General features: G+C 42.1%; 1 protein-coding gene across 2 annotated transcripts in view; it reads left to right on the top strand.

The window, feature by feature from the left end:
• The window catches only part of TMEM33 (transmembrane protein 33), a 52,423-nt gene extending 40,178 nt beyond the window's left edge, over positions 1-12,245 (top strand). For both annotated transcript variants that reach the window (XM_033946499.1, XM_033946508.1), the window contains exons 5-8: positions 5,210-5,277; positions 5,718-5,851; positions 7,396-7,479; positions 9,542-12,245. In XM_033946499.1, the coding sequence (XP_033802390.1) occupies positions 5,210-5,277; positions 5,718-5,851; positions 7,396-7,479; positions 9,542-9,668 (413 nt within the window). In that variant the 3' untranslated portion in view covers positions 9,669-12,245. The remainder of the gene's footprint in view (positions 1-5,209; positions 5,278-5,717; positions 5,852-7,395; positions 7,480-9,541) is intronic.
• Positions 12,246-18,004: the final 5,759 nt, after the last annotated feature.

Raw genomic sequence — 18,004 nt, 5'->3', positions numbered from 1 at the left:
TGGGGTCAGCCCTCATGGACCTGATGGCCACGAGTGTTAACGCCAAAACACCCCGCTTCTTTAGTCGTCGCAGAGACGGTCAGGCCGAGGGGCTGGATGCTCGGGTTCAACCATGGCCAACAGAGGATCTGTTGTATATGTTGCCTCCGTGGACATTAGTGGGCAGAGTTCTCTGTATTGTTCGACATCCAGGCCTTGTGATTCTGGTGGCCCCAGATTGGCCCAGGCATCCATGATACATGGACCTGGTGAGGCATCTTGTGGAGGATCCTCTGCCTCTCTCGACTGACCTTCTGACTCAGGGCCCCATTCCAATGTTCGATCCAGGTCCCTTTTGTCTTACGGCTTGGCTCTTGAAATGGAATGCCTAGGTAAGAAAGGGTATTTAGATAAAGTGATCTCCAACCCTCTTGGGGTCCCAGAGACTTTCCACCTCTCAGGCTTATATGTGGGTTTGGTGTAACTTTTAGGAATGGTGTGGGGCACGTGGAGTGGTCTCTTTGTGCTTCCTTGCATAACATCTTGGAGTTAAGAACATAAGAACATAAGCAGTGCCTCCGCCGGGTCAGACCATAGGTCCATCATGCCCAGCAGTCCGCTCCCGCGGCGGCCCAAACCTGTCTGAATCACCAGAAGGGGTCCCCTTGCCACCTTGGTTTCCCATTGAAGTCCTATCTTCCCATCGAAGTCCTAACCCTCCGGTCTTGCACATGCACGACCTGGTCGGGTTTCTATACTTATTTCCTGGATACTTCTCTCAGTATCCCACGATCCCTTTATCCCTCAGGAATCCGTCCAATCCCTGTTGAATCCCTGTACCGTACTCTGCCTGACCACTTCCTCCGGTAGCGCATTCCAAGTGTCCACGACCCTTTGGGTGAAAAAAAACTTCCTTGCATTTGTCTTGAACCTATCTCCCTTCAGTTTCTCCGAATGCCCCCTCGTACCTGTTGTCCCCTTCAGTCTGAAGAATCTGTCCCTATCCACCCTCTCTATGCCCCTCATGATCTTGAAGGTCTCTATCATATCTCCCCTGAGCCTCCTTTTTTCCAGAGAGAAGAGCCCCAGCCTATCCAACCTCTCGGCGTATGGGTAGTGTTCCAGCCCTCTTACCAGTTTCGTTGCTCTCCTTTGGACTCTCTCAAGTACCGCCATGTCCTTCTTGAGGTATGGCGACCAATACTGAACGCAGTATTCCAGATGTGGACGCACCATCGCTCGATACAATGGCATGATGACTTCCCGCGTCCTGGTTGTGATGCCCCTCTTTATGATGCCCAGCATCCTGTTGGCTTTTTTCGAGGCTGCTGCGCACTGTGCAGATGGCTTCAGTGATGCATCCACCAGCACACCCAAGTCTCTCTCAAGTCTGCTGTCTCCCAACAATGCCCCCCCCCCAATTTGTAGTTGAACAACAGGTTCTTTTTCCCTATATGCTTGACCTTGCATTTTTCCACGTTAAAGCGCATTTGCCATTTGTTTGCCCAGTCTTCCAGCTTCTCCAGGTCTCTTTGCAGGTCCTCACACTCCTCCCTGGACCTAACTCTGCCGCACAGTTTGGTATCATCTGCAAATTTTATAACCTCGCACTTTGCCTCCGTTTCCAGGTCATTGATAAATATGTTGAAGAGTAACGGCCCCAGCACCGATCCCTGTGGCACACCGCTTGTGACTCTCCGCCAGTCAGAATATTGGCCCTTTACTCCAACCCTCTGCAGTCTACCTGACAACCAGTGCTTGATCCATCTGTGCACATCCCCTCCCACCCCGTGGTTCCACAGCTTCCTAAGCAGCCTTTCATGTGGCACCTTGTCGAAAGCCTTTTGAAAATCGAGGTAAATGATGTCAATGGGTTCCCCATTGTCCACCCGACTGCTTATTCCCTCAAAGAAGTACAGAAGGTTTGTTAAGCACGACCTTCCCTTACAGAATCCGTGCTGGCTTGTTCTCAGTAGGCCATTTCTCTCGATGTGCTCACAAATGCCGTCCTTGATCATAGCTTCCACCATCTTCCCTATAATTGAAGTCAGGCTCACTGGCCTGTAGTTCCCGGGGTCACCCCTCGATCCCTTCTTGAAGATAGGTGTGACATTCGCCAATTTCCAGTCCTCTGGTACCTCTCCAGTTTTCAAGGATAGGTTGCAAACATGCTGGATTGTGCCCACTATTTCTTGTCTTAGTTCCTTCAGAACCCTTGGGTGGATCCCGTCCGGGCCCAGTGATTTGCCGCATTTTAACCTGTCTATCTGTTTGAGGACATCCTCCTTACTTACCTCTATGTGCTCCAATTTTTCGGCCTGTTCCCCACTCGTGAGCTCCTCTGAGTCCGGTATATTAGATGTGTCTTCTCTCGTGAAAACCGACGAGAAGTACGGGTTCAACCTCTCAGCTACCTCTTTATCCTCCTTAATCACTCCCTTCCTGTCCCCATCGTCCAACGGCCCCACCTCCTCTCTCGCTGGTCGCTTCCCCTTTACGTAACTGAAGAATGCCTTGAAGTTTTTCGCCTCCCTGGCCAGCCCCTCTTCGTATTCCCCTTTTGCTTTTCTAACCTCTCGGTGGCATTCCTTTTGGCATTTCCTGTGCGTCTGGTGATTTTCCTCCGTTGGGTCCTTTTTCCATCTCCGGAAGGATACTTTTTTGTCATTTATTGCCCTCTTTACTTCAGCTGACATCCAAACCGGGTCCTTTGACCGCTTGTTCTTGCAGCCTTTCCTGAAACTGGGGACGTACATTCTTTGTGCTTTCTGCAGGGTGTCCCTGAATAGGGTCCAGGTGCTTCCTACAGTCTCCATCCTAAAGATGTTTCTGAGCTTCCTCCCCACCATTTCCCTCATAGCAACATAGTTCCCTTTCCTGAAGTTGAGCGCGGTTGTAGCGGTCCTCCTTACTATGGGTGTCCCCCTTTCTAATGTGAATCTGATCGCGCTGTGGTCACTGTTGCCTAGTGGTCCTCCCACTTCTACCCCTCTTACAGGCTGGCCTAGACAGAGGTCTGGCTTGGTGTTCCCTCAGAGTTCAGCTTGCGGCCTTGTCAGCCTTTCGTGGGTTGTTAACGAGGTCAGTGTCTGACTGCCATTTCTAATGTCATTCTTTTTTGCGGGCGGCCAAATTCCTCAAGCCTCCTGTGCATCCATCTGTTCCATCTTGGGATCTTAATCTGGTCTTGTCCGTGCTGGTTTTCCCACCGTTTGAACCTTTGGGTGCCTGCTCGTTGAAGGACCTTACTCTTAAGACAGTCTTTTTGGTGGCCATTACAACTGCTAGACGTGTTTCTGAGTTGCAGGCTTTCTCTTGTAGGTCTCCCTTCCTGGAGTTCTCTAGGGAGCAGGTTGTCTTGACGCCTGCTCTTCCTTTCTGCCAAAAGTGGTCTCGCCTTTTCATGTCAATCAGTCAGTGGTCCTCCCGGTGTTGGGTAGTCAGGAGGGCTCTTCAGAACAGAGACAGTTGCGCACATTAGATGTCTGTCAGGTCCTTCATTCTTATGTGCAGCGGACCTAGGAGTTCAGGAAATCAGATCATCTCTTTGTCCTCTTGGCAGGTTCTCACAAGGGGGATGGTGCTTCTAAGGCTACCATTGCTCGGCAGATCAAGGAGACTATTGTTTCCGCATATCTTCTTCAGAAAAAGCCTGTTCCTGAATTCCTCATGACTCATTCCACTAAGGGTCAGGCATCTTCTTGGGCTGAGTCTTCTCTAGTGCCTTCAGTGGATATTTGTAAGGCTGCAGTTTGGTCTTCTCTGCATTCCTTTGTCAGACACTACCATTTGAATGTTCTTCAGGCATGTCAGGACGCGGTGTTCGATGAGCGTGTTCTGGTGTCGGCTCTTCAGAGGTCCCACCCATGATGGATACTGCTTTGGTACGTCCCATCAGTTATGAAGAACTGTACCGATCTATCAGGCGACACAGAAGGATAAATTAGGTTCTTACCTGCTAATTTTCTTTCTGTTAGGGTGGGGTACCGGTCTACAGGTTTTCTGTATTTCTGCGGTGATTGCGGGTTTTGTTTGTGTGAAGATTTTTCTTTTTCTGCAGGTTCTAGTATTTTTCTAGGGCCAGGGGGATACAAAAACAGCTGCTATGGCTCACTGCAGGGTTCTAGTTCTATACATTTTCCAACAGTGTTCCTATATGTTTGTTGTTTTATACTCCTGTTTGGAGTGTTATTACTGTTTAATGTTAGTTTTTTCCTTAGTTCTACTTGGCTATTTGGCAGACTGAGTTTGGAGGGGAAGCCTCAGCCTATATACTACAACCAAGGTTTTGGTTGCAGTCTCTACCTGCTGGTCATAGTAAGATATAACCCATCAGTTATGAAGAACTGTACTGGTCTACAGGCTAACAGAAAGAAAGAAAATTAGCAGGTAAGAACCTAATTTTTCCTTTTTTGTGGGTAGGACACTAAAAAGGCAGGGCTCCAGGCTTGATGGAAGCAGTGTGTCTTTAGATCCTTTGGCATGTCAGGGGGAGTAGGAGAATGAAAGATGCTAGAATACAAGGGGAAGGGAGAGGCAGACAGAGATGCTGAGACAGTGGTAGGAAGAGGAAGAAAGATAGGAGGTCTTGAGAGGTACAGGAGATAGAAGAAAAAATAGGGAACTGCTTGGACATAGGAGATGAAAAGAGAAAAAAATGCACATAGATTGCAGAGAAGGGACAAGAAGAGTGAGTAAGAAAATGCTGGCACATGGAAAAGAGAGAGGAAAGAAATGTCCATGGATGGAGGGGCAAGGATGAGAGAAGAGAGGAGAAGCTACTTATGGATAGATAGGAAAGGAAGGGAAGAGATGAAAACTAGATAGAAATGAGAAGGAGGCAAAACACAAAATTAGAAGAAATTTGAACATGAAAGATGGATATAGGGTGAGGAGAGAAGAAATAGTGAATAGACAGGAGGCCTTAGAAACAGAGTTCAGAATACAGAGAGAGATGAGGAAAATCAGAGCCAGGGAACAAGATGATGATAAAAATCACCAGACAAGAAAAATGAGAGATTGTTTAGTAATGTAAATTCTCAAAATAGACCTACCAGTATTTTAATTTGTTTATATTTTGCACTGAACAGGAGGAAATGTGACGGGATATTTATGTGATTAATCATGCGATTAAAAATTTTAATCATGATTAAAAATTTTTAATCGATGGAGAGCCCTAATATAAGATTTTTGTTCCTGACCTACAACATTCCTTAACAGTTTGCTTCAGTGAGTATTTTCCCAGTACTCTTGTTTTCTTTGCTTCATGCAGCTACATATACAAAGAGGATTATCGATGTAAGTACATTACTTCAGTATAAACATCTGTACAGTATATATGTGTGCGTGTGTGTGTTTATATCTGTAAGTGTGTGCCCACACAGTATATCTTTATTAATTTATGATTATATGTTGCCTTTATAGTTGCACAAAATCTTGAAAGTTTTGTTTTAATTGGTCTCTTCCTCCCACACTATAATGCATTTGTGTCCTGTGAATTAACACCTACCTCCCCCCCCTCGATTTGTGTCATAAAGTAAGAGCTGGCTAATTTTATCAGACAATACTATGCAAAGCATACTGGTTAGTGAGATGAATCTTTTGTATAAACTCAACTGAGTTAGGTTGGTTGTTACTTGAAAAGTGTTTTAAAGCAAGAGGATAAAAACAGGAAAAAAAAATGAAATACCTCATTTTTAAAATAATTCAATTTTGTTTTTTGTTTTTGTTTTTTTAAGGCCAAAGGTTCCAACAGTATGATTTTTATGAGATCTATTTTGGACAAACTCAATGCCAATCAGCTAAATATTTTGAAATTCATTGCATGCAATGAAATATTCTTAATGCCAGCTACAGTTTTTATGCTTCTCAGGTAAGAATTTGATTATGAATGTGGATTATATAAGTGAATTTTATTTTGTCGTCAAATGAAATTTTACCGGTTTGCCGTCTGTAGTGCTTTCCTTCTCTTGTTGTTTTACATGTAAAGTGTGAATGTGTTCCTTGACCTGCAGCGAATCCAAGAGGATAATAGTGTCCTGTGGAGCTATTCTTTGAGAAAGGGTAGCACAGACTGGAAGGAGATAGGATTAGGTTAGATCTCTTTTTCAGTATGCTGTGTGCTTTCTTAATTTTTTAAAATAAGTTTTGAGATTCATATTTATTTGATATACAGGTTCACAGTCCTTTATCTGAAATGTTCGAGACCAGAGAAATTTCAAATTTTAGAATTTTTCAGTTTTTGGAATGATGTGTCACCAGTAGCCATAGCGATTCATATTCATTACCTGCTGTAGCCCTACAGACTTCCGTCTGCCAATTTCTGCCTTGCTGACATCACTTCCACTTCTAGTTGCACTTCCTTCTGACTGTGCTCTTAACTGTGTTTCCAAGACCTTCTTATCCATTGACTGTTTTTCTCTCCTTCTTCACTTTCTGCCCCACATCCATCTTTGGCGTTAACTTTTAACATTCAGCTATTTTCCATTTTTCTGCTTTCTTCTCAAAATCTACTTTTCCATATCTTCCCTTCCTATCTCTCTCTTCTCCCATAGTCTGGCATCTCTCCTCTCCTTCCTGCAGTCTGACATCTCCTTCCCTTCCATTCCTGAAGTCTGGCATTTCTCTCCCCTCCAATCCCTCTCACGTCTCTGCACCTCTCATCCTTCCCTCTCTCCCCTCTCCAGGCCCGACCCTTTAATCTACTTCCCAACCCCACGATTCCCCACCCCGGGCCTACCGAAGTGCCTGGTGGTCCAGTGGGAGTCTTTGTGGTAGGAGTGTGGCCCTCTTGCTCTTATCTCCTCGTGGCTGCCTTCTATGGCAGTTCATGGTATTACAGGAAATGCTGTGAGTAGCTGAGAGGTCGAGGCATCTATTTTAGAAGGCAGCCACAAAGAGGCAAGAGCGAGAGGGCTGTGTTCCTGCCACATAGACTCCCGCTGGACCATCAGGTACCTTGGTAGGGAAGGGGGGAGGGATCATGGGTTGGGGCCAGGAGAGTGATTCCATCAGACAGTCTCGGGGCCTTTGCTAGGCCAGCCACCTCCAAGGAAAGAGGAAGTTGCATCATCAGAGGCGGGTCAGCCTAGCAAAGGCCCCGAGGCTGCCTGATGGAATTGCTAAAGTAATGCAAGTGCAGCTGTATGTTGAAGCTAAAAGCTTAGTGAGCTTTTTGTGTGATTTATTCCATACATTTTGTTGGAAATTATAAAAATGGACAAAATGTATGCATTCAGCAACGGAACTTGTAATGTTTTGATATTGATTGTTCCACACATGTTTTTCAGTTTTGCAGTGGTTAGTATTTCTACTTCAGTGATTTTCTTGTTTTCTTTAAGCATACCAACTAAATCTCCCATTGAATAGCTTATGTTGTGCTTACTTTAAATATATGGTTTTTCCCCCTCATTACAGTGGACAAGGCAGTTTGCTCCAGCCTTTTATTTATTATAGATTCCTGACATTGCGCTACACCTCCCGTAGAAATCCATATTGCAGGTAAGCAGTGAATTTAAAGCAGCCCTTTGTACTTACTCAATGACTTTATGCAGCTATGGAAAATTTCTGCTCATAGAACTGTAGGGCTGAGTGTCACATATCTGAAACATTTATTTATTTAACATTTTTATATCCCACATATCTCATGAATCTGTGAGTTACATAAAACATAATAATTCAATTGAACAATATAAAATACACACAAAAACTTATATAAAAAAGGAACCTCCATTCATTTAAGAAAAAGCCCTTTGAAACAAATTTGTCTTTAAACATATTTTCCAGTGGCTTGTAAAAAAAACAAAACTGGACAGAACTTTCTCTTGCTCCTTCTTGGTACATTTAATGCTCTCCCTGTTTTCTTTATAAGGCAGAAGAGATCCACTATGAGCAGAGATAAGCAGAATTGGAGATCCAGGGTGCTTGAATAATGCTTCAAGAAATTTTTCCATGTTCAGTTAGCATGGTTCTGACTTTATCGTGGAGGTTTTTTAAACTTGCTGCTCAGAGTGTGATCCATGAAATGTAGCTGGGACCACCACAGAGGATCATTAGCAGTAAATTCAAGAAACAGATCATACGCCGTACATTGGCTTAGTAGTAAGGTTAATTATTTTCATGATATGCATAAAACTAACCCATTTTGAGATGCCCTGCCCAAGAGAACTTATCATATAGAAAGTCTAATGTCTTCTTTACATGTGCAACAAATATTCTTTCCAGTGCAGTAGGTGAGACATTCTAGACCAGGGGAGTCAAAGTCCCTCCTTGAGGGCCGCAATCCAGTCGGATTTTCAGGATTTCCCTAATGAATATGCATGAAATCTAGAATGTCTCACCTATCTACTGGAAAAGAGCTTACCAGGGTAAGTATATAATCTCTATGTTTTTGAAAAGAATTTATTGAGATTTATTGAATTTCTTCAAAAAGACAGTAATTCAAGGCAGTGTACAACTAGTATAATGCGTATAACCCCAACATTGGTAATAAATGCTAGAAACATTCAAACATTGCACATTATAGCATAGTATGCTATTTACAATATCAACAGAATACACATTAAAATATCTTAAATAGACAGCAAAGGAAATAAAGATAGAACATATAGGCATAATTTGAGGTTGAGGGGTGGTGGATTCAAAGTAATGTTAAGAAATTCTTCTTTATGGAGAGGGTGGTTAATGCATGGAATGCGCCCCCGAGAGAGGTGGTAGAGAAGAAAACAGTGGCAAACAAGTGTGGGATGAACACAGAGGATCTCTAATCAGAAAATAATGGGTATACATTGAAGGAACTAAGGCCAGTACTAAGCAGGCTTGCATGGCCTGTGTTCCATATATGAACATTCAGTTGAGGATTGGCTGGGGAGGGTTTCAATGGCTGGGATGGTTAAGATGGGCTGGAGTGAGCTTTGATGGAGACTCTGGGTTTCTGGCCCAGAAATATCTAAGAGAAAGGACCATTTAACTAAATAATTAATTTATGGCGCATGTATGGTTGGGCAGACTGGATGGACCACTCTTTGTCTGCCGTCATTTACTATGTTACACTTCTCCCTCGTCATTCACGGGGGATACGGGCAGAGCCGGACCGCGAATGCCGAAAAACCTGATTATCCGGCTCTGACCCACCCCCACCTCCCTGCCGCCTTCCCGGCCTTACCTGGTGATCTAGAGGGCTTTCGGGGCAGGAGCGATCTTCCTACACTCCTACCCCATGCAGATCGCCATCTAGAAATGGCTGTAGGGAGTTCCCGACGTAGTCTCGAGAGACTACGGGAACTCCCAGCAGCCATTTCCTCATGGCGATCTGCACGGGGCAGGAGCGTAGGAAGATCGCTCCTGCCCCGAAAGCCCTCTAGACCACCAGGTAAGGCCTGGAAGGCGGCAGGGAGGAAAAAAAGATGGATTTTTTTACAATCACGATTATATGAAACCGCGAGTGCAGGAATCGCGAATGGGGAGGGGGAAGTGTACTATGTTATGTCGTAAGAATTACTAACTAAAGAAAATGACACATACAGTTGGAAAAGGTGCATGCAATTGATCTTTCTTCTTCTAGGACTTTGTTCACAGAGCTGAGGATTATTGTGGAACATCTAATAATGAAGCCCGCATGCCCTGACTTTGTGAGAAGACTCTGTCTCAGCAGCATTGCCTTTATAAGCAGACTGGCACCAACAGTATAATTTATTCAGTGATAAGTCATATAAATATGAACATTAATAGCAGCTGGTATTTCTGCAAATGATCATCTTGTCCATGTGGTGTTTGTTTGTTTTTTTACTTTGATTTTAGTCAAAGTGGTACATGATTTAAGTCTTTACCTCAGTTCTTAAATTTTTCCAGAGTTTTGTGTTGATCTCATTGTATTACTTAAGCCCCTATTTTAACAAATCACCTATGGTCACTCATTAATATCTGCACAGCAGAATTGCATTCTGTTTTTGATAATCTGTTGACATGAAATTAAAACAAATATAGTTAATGACAAAACTTTCCATATACTATATTAGTCTTTTGGGAACCATGCGTAAAATATATGTGAGGATCCTATACCTAAAAATATATGTAAATTTTAATTCCAATTAGCACCAATAATTGTTTAAGATCCCGATTATCGTTGTTAATTGATTTGTTGAATTTGCATGCCCAAATTTATATGCACAATTATTAGTACCTTTTATAGAATTAGGTTGTATAGGTATGCTCACTTAGAGATTTGGTTTTTTTTTTTCTTTTCTAGGATTAAAATGTGATCACAAAAGTTCTAAAATGAAATGTATGTTAGGTTTCATTTTTTTCAGCAAAATTAATATTTGACTACATTATTTTTGTTCATATCAACATGTACATAACTTGGAATCTGATAAATGCAAGTCACTGGTCTTCCAGTTTTCTGCACAACCCTCTTTCATAAGCTCAGTGGCTTATTTTTTAGCAAGCAGTTTTAAGCTGGGGGGAGGGAGGGTACTTTCTTAGTTGTTGTGTCTTGCTTTTTTGAAGGCATATCAGTAGTCAAATATAGGTAACTTGATAACTGTTCTAAATGTGTTCTCTTAGACTGAGTGAATAAAGTTACTTAGATCTTGATTTCCTTAGGATTTAAAGCAACACTGATTACAATTCAGTTTTGGAGATATGAAAATAATTGACTTTGTGTGTAGTGCCATAAAGCTTTTTCTATGAAAATCTTTTGGAAAAGAATAGAATTGTAAAATACTGTGTCTTTTGTATTTGTTTCTTTTCCAAGACTACTCTAAAATCTTGGTAAGAAAGCAGCTTTCTCTCAGAAGTGCTCTGCACTTTAGGGGCTCCTTTTACAAAGGCGCGCTAGGGCCTTAATGCACGGAATAGCGCACGCTAAATTGCCGCGCGCTAGCCGCTACCGTCTCCTTTTGAGCAGGTGGTAGATTTTTGGCTAGCGCGCGCTATAGTGCAAGCTAATCTGGTGCTTGCGTTAAAAATGCTCCTTTGTAAAAGGAGCACTAAGACATGGACTGAGAACATCCAGAAAGGATAAAATGTGAATGTATGTACTGTGTTTTTTAAAGAATAATTTCAGTGTAAAAAATACATCGCCACTCCTACCAATTAGTGGTGTTTACCCATTGCATCGGTGTTTGTGAGCTAAAAATAATTATAAGATGAGCTACTGCTTTAAGACAGGCACCACCTGTTCACACAGCTAAAGAGCATAACGCTGGGTAAACCCATTAGAGCTGCCAGTACAACTGTACATCTCAAATCGATAATAGAATCACTCAGCATCTGTATTTCTAGGTTAGAGGATGTGTGTATTGTTACAGAGGTAATTATGCAGAAAAAATCATCTTTTCTCTAAACCTGAGTCTGTTGGCTTTAGGGTTAGCCCAAATGTCTGGAGGTCAGCGCCATACGTAACTCCAGTATTTTAGCAGTAGGGAATTGTACAAAAAGTTAAATCCTAGTGATTCGAAATCATTACTAAATCTTTAGAATTTCAGTTATATGATTTGAAAAAGGTATATACTAAACATCTTATTATACTGCAATTCCTCAAGTAAGACTTAGGGGCCCTTTAGAGTGCATTAAATAGTATATGAATTAGTAAGTTATTGTGCTGGTATGACAGCTCACACTGATTCACATGTTAACTGCATGCTATGTTAGGCACATTGCAGTTAGTGCACAGTACTTACCACACACTAACCATCACTTGTGCTGTTAATACAGGTAGACTTTATCACTTCCTCAGGAGGCAGTAAGTGCACTTGGGCTAATAGTATATAAACTTAATGCACTGTAAAGAACTTTTCTTTGCAGTAACTGCATGGGAAAGCTGAGCATGTCCCCAAACGTTACTGCATAGCTTTTACTATGTGTTAATTTTTGCTATTAAAGCATGATGAGTGCAGCAACTTACCATTTCTTTAGTAAAAGGGCCCCTTACTGTTTGCAATTTTACTTTTATGCTTTGTGTATGTTAACTGTCTTAGTGGCATCCAGAAACTGTAAACTATATATTTGCATTTCTGAACTTCAGGCTACAAAGAGGTACTGTTCTTACAGTGGAATTGAACAAGATTACTTAGCTGCTTTAATATAAACATTCTTCAGATGCCTCTTTATGGAGCCAGTACCTTCTATGCTGTGGAAGCAGCTGCATGTAATACTGATGTACAGTTGCTCATGTTTGCAACTTTATCTGTATATCTGCATCAAATTTTTATAGAACTAAAATTTTTACAGAAATAAAGCAAATGTAATAAAAGAAATTCAAAGTATCTGATTCTTATACTTGACTACCATGAAGTTTTTCCTTGTTCTACAACACTAGACTGAATGCAGATACTTATCACGGCTTCAATTTCTCAGAGCTGTGATAATATTCAAAGGACTGCCATGTCAGTGTTTCTCATTGTGCTTGCTGATCTCCTTCTCCACGTATGGGTTATCTTAAAACTTTTTCAAGAAGACTGGACAGAGTTGATTATAAAAGCCTTCCTGTTTGCTCCAAACCTGAGCAGATGTGTTCACTATTGCAGCAGTGTGGAGGACCACCTTCCCCCTTTTAAAAGTAGCAAAGAATCCTAACATTTCATAGCATTTTTAACCCTTCAGTATTGACAGTAGGGGCTAGATTCACTAAGGACACTGATCGTATCCAGACCACTTTGCGACCCCGACCTGATCCGATCCATGCATGCAAATGAGGGAGAACGGCATGCAAATGTAGGCAGGCAGCGATACACTAAAAAAAAAAAAAAGAACACTGAACTGGCCGATCCCAAAACAAGCGATTGCTGAGGACCAATCGCACACGTCCCTGCCGACTCTCCTGCTCATGTCGCCCTGAAATCCCAGCCAATTTCCACCAGCCCTGCTCCATTTAGCTCTCTGCTCCCTCCCTGCTCTTTGCCGCAATTCTCCTGCCGAAAAAGCTCTCTGCTCCTGCTTGCCGCCCTTCCCTACAGCACGAGTCTGTGGTTTTAACCCGCTTTAAACCCGCGGGTTAAAACCACAGGCTAGCACTGCAGGGAAGGATGGCAGAGAGCAGGAGAGTTGAGTAAAAAAAAAAAAAATACCGGACAGCAAATGCATGCACAGACCATCTACAGGCAAAGTAGATGGTCTGCGCATGCGTTTGGATTCACTCTAGCAATCCATGTCTTCAGTGAGGGGCATGCCTCCGATCGCTCCCATTTGCATGAAGATGGTTGGTGAATCGGTCAGCCTGCCTCAGATTGCCCACAGATCAGGTAAGATCAGTGGGCTTAGTGAATCTAGGCCCTACTCTAATCCTACAAGGCTGTTGATTTTCTTTTTTCTTTTTTTTTTTTAATAAATCTTTATTGATATTTCAAACTTTATAATGTATACAATTGAAGAATCAGAAAAACTGTATGAAAATACATTATTATCATTGGAATTATTACATTCAACAATTTTTATCCCCTTCTTATCCTAATTATTAACAATAATATATATTATACTATCAATATTATAATATTTTAAAAAATGAATCAGCACATGTACATGCATATTCACTGGTTATCTCATGCAGATTATCTTGAAAACCTGGATATCTTGAAAACCTGGCTGGCTTGTGATATTCATATTGAAGAGCCCTAACCTCTTTAGCCTTTCCTCAAAGAGGAATCAATCCATCTCCTTTATCATTTTGGTTGTCCTTCACTGCTATATCTTTGAGATGTGATGACCAGAATTGCATACAATATTTGATATATGATTGCACTATTGAAGTAATGACAAAAGGCATTATATTCTCTGTTTTATTCTCCTGATTCCTAACATTTGATTTGCTTTCTTACTGCCACTGCACACTGAGCAAAGGATTTCATCATATCATCGATGACACCTATATCCATTTGCTAGATAGTGACTCCTAATGTAGGACCTTGCATCATGTAACTATGGTAGTAAACTTCATGTATTCAGTTAGCCAACTAAATTTGATCATTACGATCACTTTTGCCGCGTGGCCTCATTACTGTTACTGTTTGGGAATCTTGCATTCTCTAAGGAGCAGATCTAGAATTGCTTGCCCTCTTGAGCCAGCTACTCTGGGAAGCAGTCATTTATTATATCCAACTACTTTTGTAATCAAATTCTAAGCAGACAATTTAACTGCTGTGCTCTAACTGCTTTTATAATCAAACTGAACTGAGGGCCAGATTCTCTAACCTCCAACACCATGGTAAAAAAACAAACAAACCATGGTGGGCATGATTTTTGTTTTACTGGTGATTCTCAGCACAATAGCATGCATCCTTCCTGTCAAAAAAACCCCCAAACCCTTATTTCCCTGCCTGAACCGGCACACAGGGAGAGCAGGGGCTGATTTTAATGGGTGCAGCTTTTGTACAACACACACACAACAGCTGCACCTATTAACCCCAACACACAAACCCCTGACATCGAAGTATGCTTTTTTTCTGCTGCAGGGTGCCCCCCCATGCCTGGTGACCCCCTGACAGCAAGCTTCCTACAACAGCCCCCCACCACACCAAGCCTGGTGGGATAGTGGGCCATCCCCCAACATCCACAGTACCCCTGACAGCAAGCTCCCCCCCCCCCTCCTTGACAGTCCCCCAACCACATGAAGCCCCTGGGACCATTTTTAGAAGACAGACAGGAGGGATGCTCATTCCTGCAGGCAGGCCCGCATCGTTAAAATAGTGAGCCTTCCCCCTTCCTGGTGCATCCTGGGATGCACTGGGGAGGGGCCTAAGACTGATTTACCCTTGGGAGGGACCTCAGGCATCTGGGCTAATCAGAGCCTTAGGCCCCTTCCCAGTGCCCCCTGAGATGCCCTGGAAGGAGGGGCCTAAGACTCTGGCCCATAGGAAGGATCTTAGGAAACTGGGCCAATCAAGGCCTTAGGCCCCCTACCTGCTATATCCCAGGATGCACTAGGAAGGGGAAGGCCAGCCATTTTGAAGAGGCGGGCCTGTGGGAGGAAGTATCCCTCCTCTTCTAGAAAAGGTAAGGGGACGACAGCCCACGACCACCAGGCTTGGTGTGATGGGGGGGTTATGTCAGGGGGGAGCTTGCTGTCGGGAGAGTATTTAACTCTACAGCAGGACAGAGTTGGCATCCTTCTTGTCAATCTTCTGCATTGAGTTGGGGGTTGGGCGCTGACACTAAACCAGGCATTTTCTTGGGTTCCATTTAGGAGGAATCGGGGCCATTCATGGTGGCGGGTCTGAACTGCTTTATTTTCCTGTCTGTGCCTGAGCCAATCCGCGCTCGGGCACTGAGGAAAGTAAGGCTATGAGAGCTCAGACCCTGCTAGTAAATATCATTCACATAAATGGAGGGATGATCCTTTTGGAGAATTGCTTGGAGTGGTCATTTTAATAATAATGACCTCATTTGCATAGTACATTTGGAGATTGTTAAAAAGCGGTGAGCTGTTTTGATAATCGGACAGTAAAATACGTGCATTTAACAATGACTTGGCACCATCGTTAAATGCACAATGACTTTAGAGAATCTGAGACTTTAAATACTAAAGTATACTATAAACAGCCTTTGTTAATTAAGCAGAGACATAAGACATTGAAAATTTCTATTTATTCACGATTCCCTCCTTTACCAAATTTGAACACAATTTCCCAGTAAATACTCATGTAGGTTTCCTCTCAGTAGCAGGTCCTGAGAGGATAGTATCTTTGTGCTCATTATTTAATGCCGTGCAGTTAGGTGACTTTCACAGTTACAAATATGTCCCTTGGTTATTTTCATTTTCCTGCTGTAATTCAACACACATACATAATCCATGTGAAAAAATAACTGCTCCTTTAGTTAATTATCCAATTGACTGGATTTAATTGATAATTGGATTTAACTGATCGAACACAGCCAGGCTTAACTGCAGCAAGCCCTGTTTAATCTGAACCTCATATATGTGACCTGCTGCCTGAAAAGGTACCAGAATCGGAGTTACAAATAACAGATAAAGTTATAAAAGTTTAGAGGGGTAAATTTGGTCAACTCTCATTTTTTAAAGTTTTATATACTATAGGGTCAGTAGAATGAGACTGCCCCTTTTTTCTACAGCTTTGATGTTTTTCATGTTGTACAGCCTAAAAGTTGTGGGGTATGTGATTTCTTTGATTAATGACTCTTTATTGTTAATGTTTCTTATTTTTTGAAGACATAAAGTAATTAGTCTATACATGAGGCTGAAATTTTGCAGGATTATGAATTTTGATACCCATCTATCCTGTGGTATAAATGTCATACGAGGTGCTAAGCAAAAGTTCGGGGAATGTGAACAGCGTGAACGAACAGGATATAGTAGGCCCTTCCACTGCTAGAAGTATCTAACAGTATGCTTTGTAAATCAGTGTGCCAACGAGCGTGCAGCTGAGTGATCGCATTGTTTTGTTATGTGTGATAACCATGAATGAGCAAGAATAAGTAAGAATTTCCATCTCGATAATTCTGCCACATAAGAGATTATTTTGTTTTGACGTATATAGTTGCTATATTATGTATGTACACCACTTTGATTTAAAGTGATTTATACATTTTATAATAAATAAATACTTGAATTTTATATGGCTCATTAATTTTACTTAAATTGTGCGAGACTTTCAGTAAGTGGAGGTTGTTATTTGGCCATGTGCCTCAAGATTTGTAATAAAGTCGTCTGTGCTAAAAAAAAACAACTAAAAAAATGTTGGCATCTTGACTGGAAAGCTGCATGAATTATTTTAAAATATTAAGTATTAGGGTTGGAGAGTTTCATTTCCAGGTCCTTTCCATCCATGCAGCATAATTTCTAGAGGACAAAAGGATTGAGGGGTACAGATAAGAATAGACGTGGGTTATAGGGATAGGAGTAGAGGTAGGTTATAGAAATAGTCAGGGACCACTGTTCAGGCAAAGGGCCTGATGGGCCGCCGCGGGAGCGGACCGCTGGGCGAGATGGACCTCTGGTCTGCCTCAGCGGAGGCAACTTCTTATGTTCTTATAAATTGAAAAATCCATCCTGCTGGTATATTTGAGGAGTGATGGGATCTATCTCCATCCCTGTCCCGTCCCTGAAAGTTCTGTACCTGTCCTTTCCCCATCCCTCAACTCTGTCTTCATCTGCACAAGCCTCGAACATGATTTCTGAATCTTCTGCAAATGGGGACAGCACTTGCAGGGATGGTGCAGGGACAGGAACAGAACTCATACTGCTTCTTGTGACCGTGGGCAAGTCACTTGGTCCCCATTTGCCCCAGGTATATTAGATGGTGAGTCCATCGGAACAGACAGGGAAAAATGCTTGAATACCCATGTAAACCATTCTTAGCTCCTCTGGGAGAACAGTATAGAAAATTGAATAAATAAATAAATAAATAAAGAATGTGTGGGAATTGGGCTGGGATGGAGATAGATTCTGCGGAGACAGGAACAAATTTGTCCCCGTGTCATTCTTTAGAAGGGGAACCATAGATTTTCTATAAGTGAGAATGGGAAGTGTTTTTCAACAAAATTTAATAATCATAGCATGCTGACATTAAAGAAAATGGACCTCATTCACTTTCCTTTATGCAGCGATTTACTGATCCCCACAGACTTTTAAATTGATCACGCCATTAAATTATCTAAGTCAGAACCCAAGGAAGCCCTGAGACTCATATTTTATTTTGTGTTCTGTTCAAATCAGCAAGAATGCTAAATTTGATGGTATGAAATTGGAAATATCTAGGGCTTTCACCAATAAATGAGGAAAACCATGTGTCTATCTGGCCCAGTCCCTTCATTGTACTAATATTCATCTAGCTAATATTTATTGCAATACAAATTAAATCATATTTTTTCTTCACTGCCACTTCTAAGTTTCTTTTGATGTCAAAATCAAAATGATTAATGATATTTGGGGGGCTTAAAGGTGCATTTACAAGTGGCTTCTACAGCAGCATCTACTTAATTCTTGAGGCTGTTTTTCCTCCTAGTTTTTGTTTGGGTTTTTTTTTTTAAACTTATGGTTGAGCAACTTTAATGTGAATTTTATCCACAACGC

Source organism: Geotrypetes seraphini, chromosome 1 (genome assembly GCF_902459505.1).
Source record: "Geotrypetes seraphini chromosome 1, aGeoSer1.1, whole genome shotgun sequence".
Taxonomy (NCBI): domain Eukaryota; kingdom Metazoa; phylum Chordata; class Amphibia; order Gymnophiona; family Dermophiidae; genus Geotrypetes; species Geotrypetes seraphini.
The sequence above is the reverse complement of the archived record's forward strand: the minus strand, read 5'-3'. Positions and strand labels throughout refer to the sequence as shown.